At 36.5% G+C, this 21,273-nt stretch overlaps 1 protein-coding gene across 2 annotated transcripts in view; it reads left to right on the top strand.

Moving 5' to 3' along the window:
* Positions 1-5,827: 5,827 nt before the first annotated feature.
* Positions 5,828-21,273, top strand: part of FAM174A (family with sequence similarity 174 member A) — a 37,897-nt gene continuing 22,451 nt past the window's right edge. Inside the window, exon 1 of one of the 2 annotated variants that reach the window (XM_013044177.2) lies at positions 5,828-6,465. In XM_013044177.2, the coding sequence (XP_012899631.1) occupies positions 6,041-6,465 (425 nt within the window). In that variant the 5' untranslated portion in view covers positions 5,828-6,040. The remainder of the gene's footprint in view (positions 6,466-21,273) is intronic. The other variant, XM_013044176.2, reaches the window with a different exon arrangement.

Below are 21,273 nucleotides of genomic sequence, written 5' to 3'. Positions count from 1 at the left end.
ATTTATGTGAGACATACGGAATTCAGATACAATCAAGTAAAATTAAAATCATGAATTCTTATAGTAACTTACTATTTTTATAGCACTGGTGATTTTCTAACCTTACCATACATAAACTCATACATTGTTTTTACTGTTTTTCTTTACAAAGCCTGGCAGAGAAGTTAGATATGCCAATTTGTCCAATAAAAACCAGTAATGCAGTTGAGGTTAAATAGTGTAAACTATATCACATGGAATAAGTTTTGTGTTATTTAGTCCTAGGTCCTTTAGTCCTAGAGATTTTAAATATGCATTTTGCTTACTGAAGGATAATTATTTAACTTAAAACTTGTAAAATTTTAACCCAGTATTGTACAACGGCATCTGTATTTTATTTGCCTGAAAATATCTTTATTTCACATAGTTTTAGGGAAGATTATTTGCCACTGTGTAATTCAAAATTAATAGCTTTTTAAAATTTCTCTTGGCACCTTGAAGATGCCATTGCATTGTCTTCTGGTCTCCATTGTTTCTATTGAAATGCATGTCTTCATTTCTATTTATTTATCTATTTTTTGGTATTTAATGCATTTTTTTAATCTCAAGATTTTCTATTTTGGACACTGATATTTGTGACTGTCTATATGACTGATATGTCTAAATGTGGTTTTCTTTTTTTTACCTTGCTTACGGTTTGGTTCTATGATCTTTCTGGCACTATCACTAACAGTTTCTTCTGTTATCATTTTTTAAAAAACATTTTCTTGCCGGCACCTGGGTGGCTCAGTGGGTTGAGCCTCTGCCTTCTGCTCAGGTCATGATCTTGGGGTCCTGGGATCTAGCCCCATGTTGGGGTCCCTGATCGGCAGGGAGCCTGCTTCCCAACCTCTCTCTCTGCCAAATAAATAAATAAAATCTTTTTAAAAAAAAAAAACAACATTTTATTACCTCATTATATTTGGATTTTACTTTTGGAGCTCCAATGTGTATATATTAAACTGCGTAATATCATCCCATGAGGTCATGAGGTTCTGTTCATTTTTTCTTTTTTTTTTTTCATTTTTCTTGAATCTTTATATCTCTGTTCCTGAGACCATAATTTCTGTGTTCCAAGTCCCTCTAAACTGAAGAGGTTCAATCTCCAAACTGTCTCCTCTCAGAATCTTCTTAGGGCTTGGTTTCAAGCTTTTTAAAAGTGGGTCTAAAGTGGAACCTTTCTCTGGATGTGGCCTTTATCACAAAGTTGTTCAGCCTGATTTCCATGTTGTTAGGAGGTGTTAAGGTCTATTCAGTATGTCTGGGTCAAAACCCCAAAGTCCCCAGCACTCGTTAATATCTTAATATCTCTGTTCTGTTCTCACCTCTGCAGCAGTCACTCTCTTACAAGACTTGACCGGCCATGTGTATGGTTGTCTAGCCCAGCTCTCAGTCAAGTACTTATAGGAAACACTCATATGAATTGCATGAGCTCTATAAACTCCTTTTCTTAATCTCCTGCCCCACAGATTCCAACCACTTCAGACATTCAGAACTTTCATCTCTGCCTCTTTAGATGTGTATGTATGTGTGTGTGAGAGAGAACACGATCCAATTTCTGACTGAATTTCAGGTCACTGCACTGGAGGGGGAAAATACTCCCTACATAGAGGTCCAGAGCAACTAGAAGGCCACCTATTTCTTTCCTCCTAGGAACCATAGTTCATTTGTGTGGCCATTTTATTTGATATACTTAATTATAACCTTCGTTCATATTCCTTCTTGGCTATGCAGTGCTCACCCCAATAGCATCATCCTCTTATTCTTGAACTGTTGCCCTTTATTTAGCTGTCTATCTGACATTTCAATTCTGCCTTCATATTCTAGCTTTCAGTAAATTCTCTTGGCCTTCTGATGAAATAACAGTTCATGTTCTCTTTTCTGGACTACTGAACTCTATTTCCTTCTGGATTTCAGAAGAGAGATAGTCTCCTGATATGGAAGTTTCTGCCCCTTAAAATATAAGACATTCTTTCTGTCAGATATGACTATGGATGACTATTACAGTTGAACCATCTTCCTACCTTCCTTCATCCTTAAGTGACAAGCAAGGGGATTCTGACACCAGGAAACACTTATTGAACCTTATTTGCTATTAGACTGTACTAAAAATAAAACGCCTATCAATATAAACTTCCTCTTTTTCTTTGTTAACAAATAGAATTTAGCTAGAGACCAGAATATGTCCATCTAAATAAATATTAAAAATCCCAGATTCCTGCAAGCCCAAAGTGGCCATGTAACACTTCCCTTCACAGAAATGCATGTCAAAGGTATTAGGTAGGACTTTTGAGTAACCAGTTTAAAAAAAAAAAAAAAAAAAAAAACAAAGATGGCTCCAATTACCTTTCCATTCATGCACTCTGTTTCATGAAGGTCTGATCTTAAACTTCAGAAGAACATGACCCAGAAAGCCATGAGATCCCAGAAGAATGAGAGGTGCCTGGAGTAAAAATGAACTAAATCTGTGGCCTAAAACCAAGCCTATATGAAGTCAGCTTGTGTCAGTCAACCTCAGCTTTACCAAAGATGTGAGAAATAAATGCTTATTTGTTATATGCCCCTGAGATCTTTTTGGTATTGATTATCTAGCACTGATTCTAACGAAGCTGGCTGAAACAATAAGCTAGACTCGAATATTGGAAACTTGTAATGAGAAGATAGAAATGTAGGAGGGGGCGCCTGGGTGGCTAGGGTGGGTTAAGCTGCTGCCTTCGGCTCAGGTCATGATCTCAGGGTCCTGGGATCGAGTCCCGCATCAGGCTCTCTGCTCAGCAGGGAGCCTGCTTCCTTCTCTCTCTCTCTGCCTGCCTCTCAGTGTACTTGTAATTTCTCTCTGTCAAATAAATTAATAAAATCTTTAAAAAAAAAAAAAGAAATGTAGGAGGAAATAGACCACCTCTACTGCTGCCTGGGTTCACTGCCCACCTCTATTTTCATTCAGCAGATTTTCACCCAATTGATTATCCTGTGTCTCAGTTTAATTATAAAACAGGAAAAATAATCTGCTTTTTTTGATGAGGATTAAACAGATAATAGTTTAACATATGATAATATGAAATCTAGTATATAATAGATATGTAATTAGTACTGAATACCAAACCGAAGGTTTTAGGTTTTTCTCATCATAGATTTTTAACTATATTTTCATTGAAGACTGTTGTATGTTAGCTGAGGTGTTCCTTAATAAATCAGAATAATGGTGGCCTTTTCCCAGTAAACAGATTAAGTAAATTCATATAAATTCCTGGTTATAAGAATTTTTCTTCCCTATTTGTTTTAAAATCTTTATTGGTTGGCACAATTTGTTTGCAAGCCAGATGAAAACAACTGAATGAACATGTGGTATTACTACTAACATAAACAATTCAGAAACACTAATTATACTTAGTTTGATAATGTTTTTTAAATAAACATGTGTGGCCCAAATTGTAATTTTCTATTACACAAGCAAAATACAGTATTTTCTCCTAAGAATCTTGCTCCAGCTCCTGAGACGAAATTGAAAATATTTTTTTCATTATACTTTACAAATAATAGTGTTCTTTGAAGAACAAAATAATTTGTAGATGCTTTGCAAGCTTAAGATCACTGTTGTTGAGGACTCAGAATCTCTGGGAAAAGATCTATTTTTGTTTGTTTGTTTTTGTTTTTGTAAGATAGATCTGAGCTTGAAAGTTTATGCTCACAGTAATATATAAAGTTTAACTGAAGGTAGAAAGGGCTGGGATCCAAGCAGGCTAGAGGATAGCCCTAGTAAGATGAAAAAATGGTTCTTGTCAGAAGCACAGGAGGAAAGAGTTAATTAATGAAAAAGTGGATAATTTGACAGCATCTGGATGCAGGTGGCAAGGGAAAGGAATGAGATCTTTGAACGTTACTACAAATGAAAATCACTCTGAGAGCTTAGTAAAAATGCATAGATAATCCTTATCCCCATTCCCAAGAATTCTAATTCAGAATTTCTGGAAAAGTGACTTAGAACCTACAGTTTAAACATATTCCATTTCTGATTCTGATTCAGGTAGCGGAGAGTCACATTTGGAGAAAAAAATAGAACATGATAGACTCTAATCATTTGGAAGCATTAGTTTGATTTTGCTATTTCAATTATTTAGCACTTCATATGTCCTAGTTTCTGGCAAGGATTGATGCAAATGGTAAATCAATGGTAAAGGATGACCCTAAGATTTCACTTTTAACCATCTGAGAGACAAATAATGCCATTAATGAAGATGAAGTACACACTGGTAAAATGACATATTGTAAGGAAGGAAAGGTGATGCATTTTTTTTGATGTGTTGTATATTGAACTTTTTGAAAGGTGGAAAAGCGTTAAATACCAACCCTCTTCCATATATAGCTCTGAAGAAAGTTGTGAATAAGAGAGATGGAAAATCAAACAGCCATTTTATTACTGATAAAGGCCAGGCTGGAAGCTAAAATTAGGGTGTGTCACTAATGCTCTTCCTCACACTGCAAACCAGCATTAAGATGCCTAGTCTCTGCAATTCTACTGGGCAGGCGCAATTGCATTATTCTATCAGTTCCAGCTAAAGCATAAAGCAGCTAAAAGATATTATCTCATCCACACTAATCACAATAGCCCTTTACCAAAGTTTTACTATACAAATTGTACTTGTCATTTATAACACACATTTCAGAATTCAGAATGAGTGCAATTACTTATTGTGTTACCTCTGTTTGAACTTAAATGCTATAAAAGCAAGGATCACATCTTATTTGTCTACTGTCAGATACCCATAATTTAGCATACTGCTAAGCAAGGAGTAGAAATTCTAATCGATTTGTTGAATGAATAACCTTTCTTTTTTAAAAAAAAAAAAAAAAAGAACAAATGATAAGCGCCTGGGTGGCTCTTTTGGGTAAGCCTCTGCCTTTTAGCTCAGGTCATGATTCCAGGGTCATCTGCTTCTCCCTCTGTCCCTCCCCCTGCTCATGCTCTCTCTCTCTCTCTCTCTAATAAATAAATAAAACTTTAAAAAAATGTTAACTTCAGGTCTGGTCAGGCGTTTTTTGTTTGTTGGTTATCTGCTCAAACCGAAGCTCCTTGTTATGGATGTCAAAATTAATCAGATAAGGAAGGTTTTATTCAAGATTACGGCAATTGAGAGGCCACAACTTGGTTCCAGCTCAAGCCCTCGGAACCTCCTGGAGATTTTAAAAGCTGGGGTAGGGTGCATCGTAGATCCTGTTTACTAATTGGCCTTTCCCAAAGGAAATGCTGACTTTCCCCCCTAATTTTGTGAAAGCAGTTTTACGGCTTGGCACAGAGTGCGAGCCTGGGTTAGGCTCTTCTACCCTTCCACACGGACTGGGAGAGAGAAGGGTGGCCGTCTTCTTCGATCACATTTCAAAAAGATGCTCCTTTACCAAGACAGCCCTTGGCGGTAAAACCAACGTGAACTTTTTGAAAGGATTTCTATCTCAGAAGGGCGGAGAATGAATTTACAATCACGAGTTTCTAAAGTAAATGCTCTAAGGCAGGTCAGGGTCTTAGAGGCAGAAAGAGGTCCATAATTTGTACCTGAGCTGCGGTAAAGCCAAGGTTTAGCTGTGTTTCTGCAGCTTGGCCCCAAGGAACTCAATTATGAACTTCCGCTCTCTCACGGTTCCCTAAAGAGAGCGGCTGTTCACTTGACACCACCTTCTTCTGTTTACTTTCCTACTTCTGACAAAACCGCAGGGCTTATCAGCGCCTTCTGGCAGGGCGCGTGCGCAGAAGACAGTACGCGCCTGACGTCATTGAACGCGCCAGCCCTTACTTGTTAGCAACCTAAAGCGTCCGTAGTATCACCGGCCGCGGAGATGTACGAACTTCCGGTTGTCCGGGCAGCTGTCGCTGCCGCTGTCGCTGCTGCTGCCCCTGCCACCTGCCAGGGCCGGGCCTCAGTTCAGGATTTGGTCACTTCTTCGTTTTCCACTGCGCCCATGGTTCCTCCTGGAGCCAGGGCGGCGGGCCCGGCGGCTCCCGCGTGGTGAGAGGGCGGTCGGGGGGACGATGAAGGTCCGGCACTGCAGCTCCTGTCTCAGCCACCTCTTGGCCCTCGCCCTCCTGCTGCTGCTATTGCTGCCAGGATTGGGAGGGCCTTTGGCTTTGCTGCTGAAGGCGGCCGAGGCCGCTCCGGACCGCGGGCAGCGGACCCCGCCACCCCTGCCCCCAGGCCCCACCGCGGCCCAGTCTCCCGGCCGCGTTCCGGCAGAAGCCGCAGGGCCGCGGGGCGCTGAGGGCGGCAATGGCAGTAGTCCCCGGGCGGGGCTTTCAGCAGACGACTCCGGAGGGAAGGCGGGGGAAGAAGACTCAGTGGGTGGGAGCCTTGCTGTGAGCCCCAACCCCGGCGACAAGCCTATGACCCAGCGGGCCCTGACCGTGTTGATGGTGGTGAGCGGCGCCGTGCTGGTGTACTTCGTCGTCAGGACAGTCAGGTGAGGCAGAGCCTCTGTGAGCTTCCCCTGCAGACCTGAGATGGGCTGCCTGGTGACCTAGCAAGGCAGATTTCTGTGACCTGGCGTTGCACTTGCTTGCCCGCATTATCAGGGATGCCCGCCTGAGTGCGATTGTGGTATTTGTCTTTAAAAGCCTGTGGTACCAATGGAAGAAGTTAAACCACCAAGTAGTTTCTTTCATTTATAAATTATAAATTTATACCTCACCTCCAAATCTCTTTACCTGGCTCAAAGGGCACACTTTCCTTGAAGACGAAGCAATCTTGTATTGACCACGCCATCTTCTACTACTTTTCTCTTTCTATTCTATATATTGTTGTGTACTTTGTCATTTTGCTTATCAGAATGCAAGCCTCCTAAGGATAGGATTCCTATTAGTAGCACCTGTGAGACCTAGAGTTCTTTGTAAAATCCTCTCACTTATTAGAAAATTAGTATTATTTATTAATATTACTGCAGAAAGGCCTTGCGAATATTTTATAAAGCTTGTAAAATTAAAAATTAAAAAAATTAAGTTTATAAAATTAAAAATTTTTAAAAATTTATAAAATTTTATAAAACTTATAGGAAAAGTTATTCCTTATGAGCATTTTCTCATATTAGTCTTTAATCTGCCATGTAAGTGATTAGATTATAATATATAAAGTTTACTACATTCCACTGTTTTTGACCTGGAAAAAGTAACAACTTCCTGTGGTTCAGTCTATGTCTGTACCCCATTAATCGGAAACATTTAGCACTCATTTTGCATGGCACGAAGTACTTCAGTGCAAAATGTTAACAATTGCATGATGAGATGGGAAACCTATACAGTAAAAGAAGTTGAACATACTCAATTTTAATATTGGAGCAAATATTTAATACCTAACAAAACTAAATATATGACTTCAAATATACAAAATTTTGAATTTGTAAATGGATAAATTTGATATTTCACTTACCAAAAAGGCTTTATAATATGAATTCATCTATAAATAATAGTTCTAAGTCATTCAAAAGTTTAAATTTACAAAATTAATCATTTTGAGCTTGTTCTTACTACAGAATGCTTGATTATGGAATTCTTTAAATTTCAGATTTCGGACATATATGATGACTTAAATGACACCTTTCACCTTACCTGTGAGGAAAATGACTCAGAGGAATAAAGTGATTTGTCTGTTGTCCCATGTTGTCTGATATCTTTTTTTTTTTTTTAAGACTTTATTTATTTATTTGACACAGAGACACAGCAAGAGAGGAAACACAAGCAAGGGGGAGAGGAAGAGGGAGAAGCAGCAGGCTTCCCTGCTGAGCAGGGAGCCTGACACAGGGCTTGATCCCAGGACCCTGAGATCATAACCTGAGCTGAAGGCAGATAGATGCTTAACGACTGAGCCATGCAGGTGCCCCAAGGTCTAATATCTATGATGATAAATTCCAATGTTTTTGAATGTTTTTCTATCCTTTTTCCCCCTTAACAGGAAGTCTAGGTCTGACATACGCTCAGCCTTTGGATTAAGTAGACCAGGTCATTATGTTGTTTAAGTACTAAGTTATGAATACAAGTAGATGATTGATTGCCACTTATTATTTTACTTAATGCCATATAAAGCAGAAAAGGAGTTATATAATCAAATTAATGACATTTATTACTGTTATCAGTCACCTTCATTTGATACATTTTTTATTACTGAAGTAAAATTGTTTTATGACATCAATTATATTTAAATATTTCATGTAGTAAGATTGACTTGGAAGAAATCTATAATAAGATTATAGGGTTGAAAATCTACATAATAAGGTTATTATATAAGTGGCTTAGGTGGTTACTGTCTTTCTGAAGAGCTGACATAGAGCCAAGACATCACTATTTGTAGAATTCAACCAGGAAAAGAACTGAGGGAGTACTGTTGAAGTAGTTTTCACCTCTTGTGGAGTTTTGGTGTAATATTAAAAAAAATAAACACTAGTATTTGAGAAGACTATTAAAGTGTTCCTCCCTTTCCGGGGTTCATATGTATGTGAACCTGGATTTTATATATTTCGACCAAATAACATACTGCAAATGATCAAATGCAGGAAAAAATATGAACACCTGGCTGTTTTCCTTCTTCTATCTAGTTTTATTGGTTTAAGCCAGATATTAAAGGAATTTGAGAAAGTCTTTATCAGTGCCATTATTCACCTTTTTCAGTCTTTTTGACAAGTATATTTTTTGTAAAAAGTAATGTTACCATGTAATGGATTTATTATGTTAAATGATAAATATTATAAAGTTTCTTAGGTTTAATATATTAACTATTGATATGTGTAATCCACATATAAAATAAGTTCTCTGGAGTTTGTAATAATTTTTAAGAGTGTAAAGGAATCCCAAGACCAAAACATTTGAGAACCACTGGTGTAAAGAGTATTATCTAAGCTAGATACTATTGGATACAAAGCCAGCAAGTCCAGGTCCACTCTCTGTTAAAGGGGAAGTGAGAACATGTTCATAAAGTGTTAAAGACATAGCCACGATATGAGACTTTCTTCTTGATACAAAGATTAGAAGAAAATTGAAGGAGACATCATTTTTTCACTGTTACTTAATGCTATATCTATAGTTCCTCTAAAGGTCCATAATTCTTTGAATATTATGTTTCTTATACTTGTAAATTATGGGTCTGATGATAACTTTTTTGGGATGATTCTTTTCATTTTGCTTCTACCTAGTTTATAATCTTACATATAAATGTTTATTGCCATTGATTTTCTGTCTTTCTTTCTGCAAAGCTTGGAAGGGTACAGTCTTCAGTATGATTCCATTGGATGACACACTAACATATTGCATGTTAATAGCCAAATTCTGAACTTTGGCTAAGAAAAAATGCACATAGTCAGTTTAACCAGCATCTAATATACTCATTTATTCATTCTGAACCATTATCTGATATATGAACATTTAGTTCAAGTATTAAATTTAGGGTTGAAAATCTACAATAAGGTTATTATTTAAGTGGCTTAGGTGGTTACTGTCTTTCTGAAGAGCTGATATAGAGCCAAGACATCACTATTTGAAGAATTCAACCAAGGAAAGAGCTGAGGGAGCTACCTGAGTGGCTTCCTGATGTTCCAGGCTTGATTGATGCTAACAGTGTTTGGGCAGTGTTGAGAATTCATACATTTCCTCCAAGATTATGGGATGAAAACTATTTATTTTGGTGAATTCCCATTTTGACTCCCCACTTTGAAAGTACTTCTAACAGCTTACCAGCATTAGTTTATTTGTGCCGGGGAGAAAGAATGGGCAAAAATAATTTCCCTAACTCTTGGGTGGTAACGCTGAGAATATTTTATTTGTAAAATACTTGAACTCCATGAAACTTAGAAGTTGTTTTGTTTTAATCTAATTCAATTATAATGAATATGTGACTGGAGATAATAATAATTCATTTTGAGGCTGAAAATATTCCAAAAAACCCTGAATTGTCTCAGTAGAAATTGAAAAATATATATGGAAAAGAGTAGGCTTCCTAAGATTAAAATATATAGTCTCTATGAGAAAAGACTCCTCTGTCTTATTCGGTACTATATCCTAAGTGTTGAACCTTACGTACAACATATGACAGACACTGAATAAGTAGTTGTCTAATGAATGAATATTCTTTTTTTTTAATATTGTTATAGGTAGGTGGTAAAGATTTGGAAATTTAATGGTAATTGCTTCTTTTTGATAGAACAAAGAGGAATGAAGATCTCAATTAATAATACTTAGATTTCTTTACTCTTTGTAAGAATTCTTCTCACAGTAAAATCAATAAAGCAAGAAAAAAATGACAGGGTTATTATTTTTTTTTAGCAGGTATTTGATTATTTTAAAAGCAATTTTGGTATAACTTTGTCAAGAATGGTCTTGCCTTAAAAACAAGGAATTAGTTATTTTTTCATGCTGTGGCAGTGATGCTTTTCAATGCTGTATTCAGTATGGTGTATTAGGAGACCAAGACTTAGATTCCAGTCCTGACACTTTTCTCCTCTCTGATTTTAGCAAGTCACTTAACCTTTCTAGTTTAATATCTCTTGATGTAAAATGGGGAGGGGGGAAGCTATTTTATATAGTGAGATGAGCATGAAATTTAGTACACTAGCCTTCATTCAGGCAGTAAGTATTTATTCAGCTGCTCAGAACTGGGCATTGGGGATCTAACGTGAGCGAAATAGATGTTTCTGCCTCCATGCCACTTACAGACTAAAGGAGCAGAGAGACACTAATCACACAATCAAATAGATAATAAAGAATGTGCAGGATCTCTGGAAAAGTAAAAAAAAAAGTAGTCAGGTCCTATTAATACTTAATGTTGTACTTAATGTTGACAAATACCCAATACTAATTTAATTTTAATGGTTCCTAGACCTATAAGCTAAAGCACTTAACTAGTTGTTTATTTTTTTTTAAAGAACCTTGCTTTGTAACTGAAACATTATTTTTGAAATTTTACTTATCATTATGCTATCTAACATGTGTTAGTTATTTATGTACCAGATACAATGCCATGTACTTCATGGGCATTTTCCATTTTAATACCTGCCAAAAACCTTCAAAACAAATAATATTATTCTTGTAAAGTATTCAAGTATTACAAGTATTCTTGTAAAGGTAAAGAAATACAGGTTAAATAATTAGTCCGAGTGAGCAAAATAGGCCTTGGCAGAACTGCATTGAAATCCAGCCCTATCTGAATTTTTTTAACATGCCTATTTACTATACTGCTTTCTGTGATTACTTAAAGTCACCAATTTAAAGTGATACTGCACATAAGGATGACTAGCTTATTTTCACACAAAAATCAAGTGAATATTATATGCACAGTACCTTTCTATTTAAAACAATGCTTTTTGTGAACATTAAAAAAAAATTTATTTTTAAAAAGTGAGTTAACCTTAGCATTTATTGATAGTGTATCTCTGCCAACCTGAAATAATTTAGTGTTCTGTCTCAACCCCTACTTCCCTTTCTTCCGTCAGAGGTTTTCTTAATTTGTTAGACACAGTCAGGGAATAGTGATATTTTACAGCAACTTCTATTAATCTGATCATACATATTTCTACCTCAGTTCCTCCTGGAGCAATTCATTATTGAATTATGAACGTGGGATTGGTAATGATATCTTTTCCATCTGGTCGCTTAACAAGAATCTCCATTACAGAATTTATTTTCTTATACTCCCAGAGGACATATGGTTTCAGCACTACTTATAAAATCATAAGACATCAATAGAAATCATTCACTTTAGGCAAAAACAGGGAATACTTTGACTACTTAACATTTATGTATTTACTCACTGCCATTTATTCAGTAAATACGCTTGAGCGATTACAGTGTGCTAGGGGTAGGCCCTGTGGTAAGAACCAGCGGTGCTCGAGATGAGAAAAACCTTTGCCTTCTTGGAACTTATATTCTGTGTGTTAATACATCCTTGGAAAGTGGATTTTTCTCAACAAGTATAAATTGTCCTGGATTGCCATCATTTGTTCAGCAAAGGAAGATGTATTCAATGTTTTATATAGAGACTTAGAGCTTGGAAATATATTTAACAACTATACATTCTTAAAGAATTGATATTCTTTGTACAGATGCAACTTACCTTCCCTAACCATTTAGTCATACTCTTAAAATATTATGAAATGCTTATGTGGCTTTGTGGTGAAGTGCCAAAATGTCAAGGTGATTATGCATCAGTGCTATAAGCAGAATCATTGTGAAATGAAGTGGCTGGAGAAGACGCATAGAAACCGTGTGAGGACAGAGGCGATTTACTTATTTTTTACCCAGGACTAAGCACAGTGTTTGTACCTAGATATCTAGTAAATGAAGTAGGTTTGACCAGACAGAGAAAATAAATATTTAGGTAGGGAAAATAGTTACTAGGTTTTTCAAAAGAAATAACGTCCCTCATCCATCTCCTGTGTACTTTTCCTTTCCTGCTTCCTTCTAATTAATATTAAAGGGTTAGGTTACTGCTTGTATCACTCACTATTTTGGTTAAACACATGAAACAGTCCTAGATAACTAAGGGGGATATTTTTTAATCCCAAAAAGTCAAAGAGTAACTGAAGAGTTAGGTTTTGGTAGTAGGTAGGAACTACAGCAGTTTAGGAGGTAAGAAACCAAAACAGAAGTTTCTTTCCACTATATAGATGTGCAGTGGTTTTCAGTCTTTTTGTCTCTCAGTTCAGGAATTAAATTCCATGGAAGGAGAAATAAATTTCATTTACCTCTTGGCAGAGATGCTTGCAATCCTAATTATTAACTCACCAGACTGTGTTTATTGTGGTACAGATACTACCAATAAAGGAATATGAATGTAAGCAGGAAAAGAATACAGTTACCAAAAACAAGAGGTGTTTACCTCCCTGATCCACCTTTGCTCCAGGTTTCAAGAAAGGATATAAATTATTCATATCCATCTTGCTATATATATATATATATATATATATATTTTTTTTTTTTAATACAGCAGTTTATAAGTTCCTATGACGGGCTAAAAAAGTGTACTGCAATTTGACCCTCAGTTGGTAGTCACTAATCACCTTCAAACTACCAAGTGTTCTTTATTTTACCCGAGGAGTCATTATTCTGAACAGTTTGGCTGCATTTGTTACTTATCATTTAATTTTTGAGTTATTTTTGCTGCCTTGACCTCTTTTTCATTATGCTGTCCTGATCCCATTTCAGTGTAGCCTGATGAGCAGTCAGATTCCCTGAGTTCTAATTGTAGATTTACATGAGAGTATGCATGCTGTATGTCCTCATGTGAATTAAATGGCAGATCTAAGGTTCAGCCCAGGTTTTGTAAAATAGAGAAAACGATAGGATTTATCAGAAAGGATTGTTTCAAGAATCTATACAAAGTACTTAGCACAATTCTTGGCACATAGTAACTGCTCAATGACTTTTAGTAGCGATAATGACTATTATTTTTTTTCTTTCATTACTCTTTTCTGATCTCTTCCACTGGTCTTGTCTCTTTTCTCCTGGAGTAATCTTGGCTTCAGGGAGTGCTTTTAAAGTTTGTCTCTCCACTCTGTTTTTCCACATGTGATAATAGGACTTTCTCTACTTAAGCAGTGTTCATCAGGTATACAGTTTTAGGAGATAAAAGTAAGGGGGTTAATTTATTGGGGGTATTGGGCCCAGGGCAACCCTTCCCAACCTTTTTCATGTCATGCCACACTTATAGATTGATATCCATGTGGGGTTAGTGTTTGATAGTATTTATCCTGTCTCTGTCCACTTTGGACAACCAAGGGCTAAGGGCTTTTTTGTTTTGTCACATCAGTAAATCATTTGCATTTATGGTGCAGTTGTTGGGAGAATGTTTGTAATGTGCTGAATGTGGACTATGAAGAAGTGGTTGGAGAAGTTACTATGTTGGCTACCTTTAAATTCAGCCAAATTATTTCATGACAAGTTTGCATGACTATTATGTCACTTAATGAACTGTTCAGGGTACCAGATAAGTTTGAGTGACATAACAGTCTGGGTATGGGAACATAAAGGGTAACTAAGGTGTTGTATTTTTCCTCAGGGAGCTTAACATCTAGTAGAAGAGTATCACTACTTTTTGTGATAAGAAATTGAACTTTGAGGAATACAGTTGCAAGAAGTTAAGCTAGCTGGGGGAGGCTGGACAAGGCTATTTGGACAGTCAGTTAATACAGCAAAAACTATTACATTTGTATAGAAGCCTGGAATCTTTATTCCTAATCAACATGAATGATCTAAAAACTCTCTCTATAACTGAATCTGCTTTTCAGTCGGCCTTTTCTCTTTGGATATGTTTTAGTCACTCTTAACAATTTTGGCTATGTTGTCAGGGAGAAGTATTGAATAGGAGGGGGGTGACACGTACATTTAAGAATATAATATTGAAGTATATTCAAATGTTGGTAGTAGGAAAAGAGCCAATTAAAAAAAAAAGAAATAATGAAATTAAAAGAAAGGAAGGTCCTTGAGAAGACATGGAAAGAAGGAATCTAAAAAAATCCTATGTGGTAGGAATAACATGGGTGAGAGGGAAGAGATATCCTCCATTGCAGAGATATCCTTTCATTTGCTTCTCTGGTTGCTGCAGTCTGGTTTCTACTTATACTATTCTAGTTTGGGGTTTTTTTGTTTGTTTGTTTGTTTGTTTGTTTGTTTTATTTATTTTTAATTTGAGAGAGAAAGTGAGAGGAAGAGAGCTTGAGTGGTGTGGATAGGAACAAAGGGAAAGGAAGAAACAGTGCTGGGCTTGATTGCAGGACCCTGGGGTCATGACCTGAGCCAAAGGTAGACACTTAACTGACTGAGCCACCCAGGCTGCCCTCCACTTCTGCTATTCTGAAAGTGCCCTAGCAGGAGATAATTAATAACTTTATCACATCAGTTTAATGGACACTTTCTTATCTTTCCTGTAGCATTTGATATTTTATCATTTCTTTCAGCTTCTGATTTTCTTAACTCTTCCAGTATTTATTCTCCATGTTATCCATGAACGTCTTTCTCCACAGACCGTTCTTCCTATTACTAGCGTTTTTTTATACCTCTGACCTGGAGAACAGAACTGCATCTTACTCATCTTTGGTCCCTAAAAACCCCTGCCCTGTTTCTAGAAGACAAATATTTATTAAATGTTTGTGGAAGAGAATGACTTTCACCTCTTCTATATTTGGGTATTCTCTGGGTGCTTTCCTTAACTCTGCAGTTTAACTGGCCGTGTATTCTGAGTATTCCATCCAAAATTCGCTTCTTTAATAACCACCTCTAAGCTATTGATTCCTTTCTTAGTTTACATCATTTATGTCCAGCCAACTTTTACTGGAAATACTATTCAAACTCATAAAGTTCAAATGAACCATCATTTTTGTCCCCAAACTTTCCCTGCACTGTTCTGTAAAGGTAAATGGTATCACCATATACATGGTTTCTTGTACTGGAATCCTGAGCCACCCCAAGTCTCCCTTTTGTTTACTCTTTGCATCCACTCAATGGATGTGAAATGAAAATGAAAATACAGTTTCATTTTCTAAATAGCTCTTGACCACAGTTACCACTTGGCTAGCTCTGTTGATACCACATTCCTTTAGGATCACATCATTTGGCTACTCTGTTACCATCCTAAGTTATTTCTTCACCCCTAAGCCTGTCTCCCTTTCAACCACCATCCTCACTAAACAGCTAGTCTTCCTTCTGAAATGTAAATCTGATCATGCTTACACTTGTGCTTTATGGCTGTACAGTATGGTAGTCAACTAGCTACATGGGAACTTTTAAAAACTCCAGTACATTAAAATTGAATTCAGCTTGTTAGATGCACTAGCAACATTTTAAGAACTCTATAAACACATGAGTCTCCTGGCTGTCTACCATATTGGACTGCATAGTATAGCATATTTCCATTATCACAGAAAGTTCTATTGGGAAGTGTTATTCTATGGCATCTGATGGGATGAAGTTCATATTATGTAGCCTAACATTTAAGGTCCTCCTCAGTCTAACTTTTTTCCATTATTTTCCATGTTTATTTTGTTCCAGTCTCAAGTATGCCATATTTTTATGGAAGTGCATTTTCAAACAGAGTTTACATGCATTTATCAAATCCTAGATGTCTTTTAAGGTGAAAATAAAACATCAGTTGTATCAAAAAACCTCTGTGGTCCCAGAAGACTTTGTTGTCTTGGTCCATTCAGGGTGCTATAACAAAAGTACCACAGACTAGATGGCTTATAAACAACAGACATTTCTTCTCACAGTTCTTGGGTCAGAAAGTCCATCATCATGATACTGACAGATATGGTGACTGGTGACAGCTTACTTTTTGATTCATAAACAGTGCCTTCCAGTTGTAACCACATGTGGTGGAAAGGCAGGGGGACTTTCTGGGGCTGCTTTTATAAGGGCACTAATCCCATTTATGAGGACTCCACTTTCATGACCTAATCACCTCCCAAAGACCCATCCTCCTAATATGATCACCTTGGGGGTTCGGTTTCAACATGAATTTTGGAGGTACACAAATATTCAAGCATAGCACCATTATAATGGCAGTATTTCCAGTAAACTGTAATAGTTGGTTCACTTGTCTGCTCTCTGTACACTATTTATTCCTTAGACCTTTTTCTAAAATAGAGATTCAAATGTTTCCTAAATAAATAGCTGAAGGAAATAGGAACAATGTATCGAAAAACTAAAGCAAAGCATGGAAGTGAAGATCAGAAATGTGAGGTAGTTGGTGCAATGGGTATTAACATCAACTCTGTAATAATCCAGTTATTTTAATTTACTTCACGTGCTTTCTATATTTGAAGAGCTGTGGACTCATGATCTGTGGTTCTCCAGAAACATCAACTGGGACTGTTTAAAATACATAAATATAGTGCATATATTTACCCAAGATAATATGCATTATGGTTATCTAAGATAACTGCAGTCATCAGGATGAATTGTAAGTGTAACTGGGAGATGCATTTGCTGGTAACTAAAAAGGCTGGATTTGGGACAAAGAGGGGAAACTTGATTGAGATTCCTCCGGTTAGTTACTACAGAGTTTTCCTGAAAGTGAAATAATCAACAAATGTGAATTTTGAAACTTTAGTACTAATATTCAAATGGTATGTATCAGCGCACTTCACTAGTATAGTTGGGCTAGTTGTTAAAGTCAGTATCCGTCTTGATTAGTTGATTTTTATGTCTTGCAGTTGTTAAATAACTAAATATCTAGTTGTTAAATAGCTAAATATCTTGAATACCTCTTCAAAGTTTAAGTTGTTTTATCATGATCTCCATTGCCCATGTTTGTATATATCTTTTATATTACAACATTTGCCTTTAATTTTATTTTTGGTAAAGAAACTCTCAAATCTATATTTTTAAAATTATTTATGCTCTGTCTTTTCTCAAGCATGAGAAAATAAAAAGCTAAAATTGGGTTAAAAGTTACTTCTTGATAAGTTGCATTGCTCAGTATGATATAAAACAGCATGAAAAATACTTCAGTCATAAATTTGGAATCTTAAAGTCATTTTCTTAAGAAATCATTTAGGGTTTTCCTAGTCATTTCTCAGAGATCTTTACTGTTATTTTCTTTAATACAATTTTTTCCCCCTGTAATAAAAACTAGGCAGAGACTTGGCAATTCTCAGAATAACATGAAGATACAGAATCTTCTTAGGAGATTTTTGTTGGCACATAATGTTATTCTTTGTAGCCAAATTGTGTTGTTTTTCTAAAGTAAAAAATATTAAAATATACTTTGGTTTGTCTCTAGTTGATATTTTAATTTTACTTATTCACTGATTTTCTCAGTAATATGACAACAGATTGAAAAGGTAAAAAATAAACTTCTTGTACTAGTTAATTTGCATACAGATGTGTACATGTGTACTATTCCATGTAGGCTTATATTCCTCCAGTTAATGTAATAGTTTTAACCTTCTTTTATTACCCAAGTCTGTAAATGTCAATTCATGTTAGCAACATACTACATTCTGAATATTTATAACCTTATGTTATTATGTATACACTTTTTCTTTTTATTAGGCATAATAGACACACACCTTTAATTTATATGGGCTTATACAGAACTTTTATAAAATTTTTTTAAAGACATGTTACTCTATTCTCACCTCTGAGGTAGATGATTTTATAGACATTAGAATGGATGTGAGAGTCTGAATATTTTAATCAGGGCAATATAGATTATGCTGAGGCAATAAACTATCTCAGGCTCAGTGGCTTAATGCAGTAAAAGTTTATTTCTCCTTTAGAAAATTCAGCTGCAGGCTTGGGTTGTCAGCAGTTCAGCTGACCTTGATTTTACCATTTCAGCCTAAGCCGTCCACAGTTGTCAGAGCTTGGTAAAAGAGACTAAAGAATGTACAAGGGCTCTTGACTGGTTTAGCCTAGAAAGGAGCCTAAACTGTATGAAGAGCTGGAAAGTAAGGAGGAGTGGCTTCTACTTTTTACTTTCTTAATAAAAGTTAAGTAATTTAGTAATTTAGGGCTACTGTGACCCGTTATTTCCTTTACTATGTATGCCTTGCAGCCTCTTCATGAGCTAATCTCCATCACAGCTTCAAATTGTCTCATGTTCTTGTTTGCACCTATGTGTGTGTTTTCTTCTACATTGATTTCCTATGGTATATATTCTAATTGGCTTATCTTTGTAGACTAAGCTACATCATCCGTCATAATCCAATCTAGAGACGGATAAACCTTAGAAAAATTGCCTATCAGAGGCAATCAAGTTGTGGTTGAGAGTAGGGGGTTCTGCACTGTAGAACACACCATAGCCGATGTTAGCCATTCAGAAGAGCTTTGTAGGCAAAGTAATTTTTCTTCGAGAGGCTAGGGCTAGCGGACATGACAGGTTCCGTGTTGGGAGGCCTTGTGCATTGTTCTAATGTTGAAATCTTATCTTTTTTAGTGGTAGAGACCAGCTACACTTTGACTGAAACACCTAGGACTTCAGAGTCCAGTTTAAAAACAGTTGTGTTCATGAATTTGGGCTGCTGAATCTCTGAGGAGAGAAAAAAATGAAAAGGTTATGATCTAGATGGAGATGAGACTACTGGGTTACTGAAAAAAATAAGTGTAGAATGAAACTGATAAGTTTTAGTGGACTTTTTTTGTGGCACTGTATTATTTTATTGAAAACTGCAAAGAAAAAAAAGTGATTCTTTAGAATGGGGGCATTGGTAATAGAACCTGCCTAGAAGATTCTTAAAAAGAAGAAAGTTAGAAGCAAATACATATTTGAGTGGTGAAAGTTTGGCAACATAACTCAGAGAAGCTAAAATGCTAAGTGCCCTCATCAGTAAGGAAGGTTTTACCTATAGGTAATGCAATCTCCTATTAAAAGTGACTTTAGGGGCACCTGGGTGGCTCAGTGGGTTAGGCCGCTGCCTTCGGCTCAGGTCATGATCTCGTGTCCCGGGATCGAGTCCCGCATCAGGCTCTCTGCTCGGCGGGGAGCCTGCTTCCTCCTCTCTCTCTGCCTGCCTCTCTGCCTACTTGTGATCTCTCTCTGTCAAATAAATAAATAAAATCTTTTAAAAAAAAAATAAATAAATAAAAGTGACTTTAACATAGGACATAATTTGTTGTTGTTATTTACTTATGAATATGGGCAGGCTAAGAGTTGGTTCAGTGATTTTGTAAGATTATCAAGAATTATGGGTTTTTTTCTCCATCCTTTCCCTCTATAAGATGGCTATCTCGGTTTTAACGAGTTTGTTTCCACAAAGTAGTGTCTCAAACAGAAAAGAAGAAGAGGGACTGAAAAGAGGCCTTCTCTTCCTGTGTTCTTTTTTTTTTTTAATCAGGGAAAAAAATCTTTCCCAGAAACCGCACTCTAGAGTCATGCCATTTGTCTCATTTGTGTGAACTTCTTTTTCTGCTCAGCCCTAGACAATGACTGGCAAAAGGAAAATTATATTTTCATGATTGGTTTACACCAATTATTATGATCATTATGTATCTCTTAGGGCTGGGCCCAGTTGCTCTCTAAACAAAATCATGATACTGATAAAACCGAATAAGGTTTCCTTTTGGATAAACAAAAAGCATATTCTGCTGCTGTGATCAAAATTTAGAGATGGTTAATCAGAACATAAATGCACTTGTTAATGCAAATAGCTGCCAGGTTATTGCTTTTTACTATGAAAGAATGAACCAGAAAATGTAGTTCACTAAAATAATTTATTCATTTTGGTGTAATATAAGGTCATTGTATTGGGGATCAGAAGACTGTTTTGGTAGCTGATTTCATGACCTCAGTTAAAATTACTTCGATTCATTAGGAAGACAGTTTTGCTTAATGCTTAAGATCCCAGACTTAGGAGTCAAGTGTCTATGTTGAATCCTAGCTCTACCATTTACTATTTCAAGTTTAATTTTTTTCTAAGCCCTGCCTTTCTATGTTAAAATGAAGGTTTTTATAGACTGTTGTGAGGATTGTATCATGTAATGCTTGTAAGCTGCTTGGCTTAGTGCCTGATATATGCGCTTACTAGGTAAAAATTAACATTATTAGTAATTTTGTATGTCTAGAGTTGCATTCGTAATATATTTTGGGGGTTTTGCTGTATTTTTTGGATACCTCTTCATATACTCTATGTAGTGTTTTATATGTAGAGGTAGGTCTGACAAGGTTAGAGATAAGGTTGGGATATGGGGAGATTGTAAGAGAAATCTGCTGGGAGCAATGGTTGATCAGAGAGTAGGAGGTGAGGTAGAATGAACATTGGAAATGCTGATTTGTAAATAGGAATTTAAAGTTGGTTGGTAGGGGTGCCTGGGTGGCTCAGTTGGTTACGCATCTTCCTTTGGCTCAGGTCATGATCCCAGAGTCCTGGGACCGAGCCCCATATCAGGCTCCCTGCCGAGCCTGATCCTCCCTCTCCCTCTGCCTGCCTGTACCCCTGCTTGTGCTCTCTCCCTCTTTCTCTCTGTCAAATAAATAAGTAAAATCTGAAAAATAAAAAAATATAATAATAAATAAAGGTGGTTGGGAAATAATTCCATGCTGAATTCTTAGAAGTGTAGGTCAGAAGAATTATCAAGCTGTATATCCTAAGCTTTAGTACCTGAAAAGTATGCTAGGAAATCCATGAAAAGACCAAGGTGAGAAGTAAACAACGGAGTTATGTGCTCTGCACTCTCCTACAGGACACTTCCTAGCTAAGTTATATAATACTTATTTAGCATTTATTTCACCTATGGCTGTCTACCACTATACCATCAAATAGAAGACAAGTCTAAACACAGGAATTGATTGTTAT

The sequence above is a fragment of the Mustela putorius genome, unplaced genomic scaffold, assembly GCF_011764305.1.
Source record: "Mustela putorius furo isolate JIRA1106 unplaced genomic scaffold, ASM1176430v1.1 tig00537350_pilon_pilon_pilon, whole genome shotgun sequence".
NCBI classification, from domain to species: domain Eukaryota; kingdom Metazoa; phylum Chordata; class Mammalia; order Carnivora; family Mustelidae; genus Mustela; species Mustela putorius.
The sequence above is the reverse complement of the archived record's forward strand: the minus strand, read 5'-3'. Positions and strand labels throughout refer to the sequence as shown.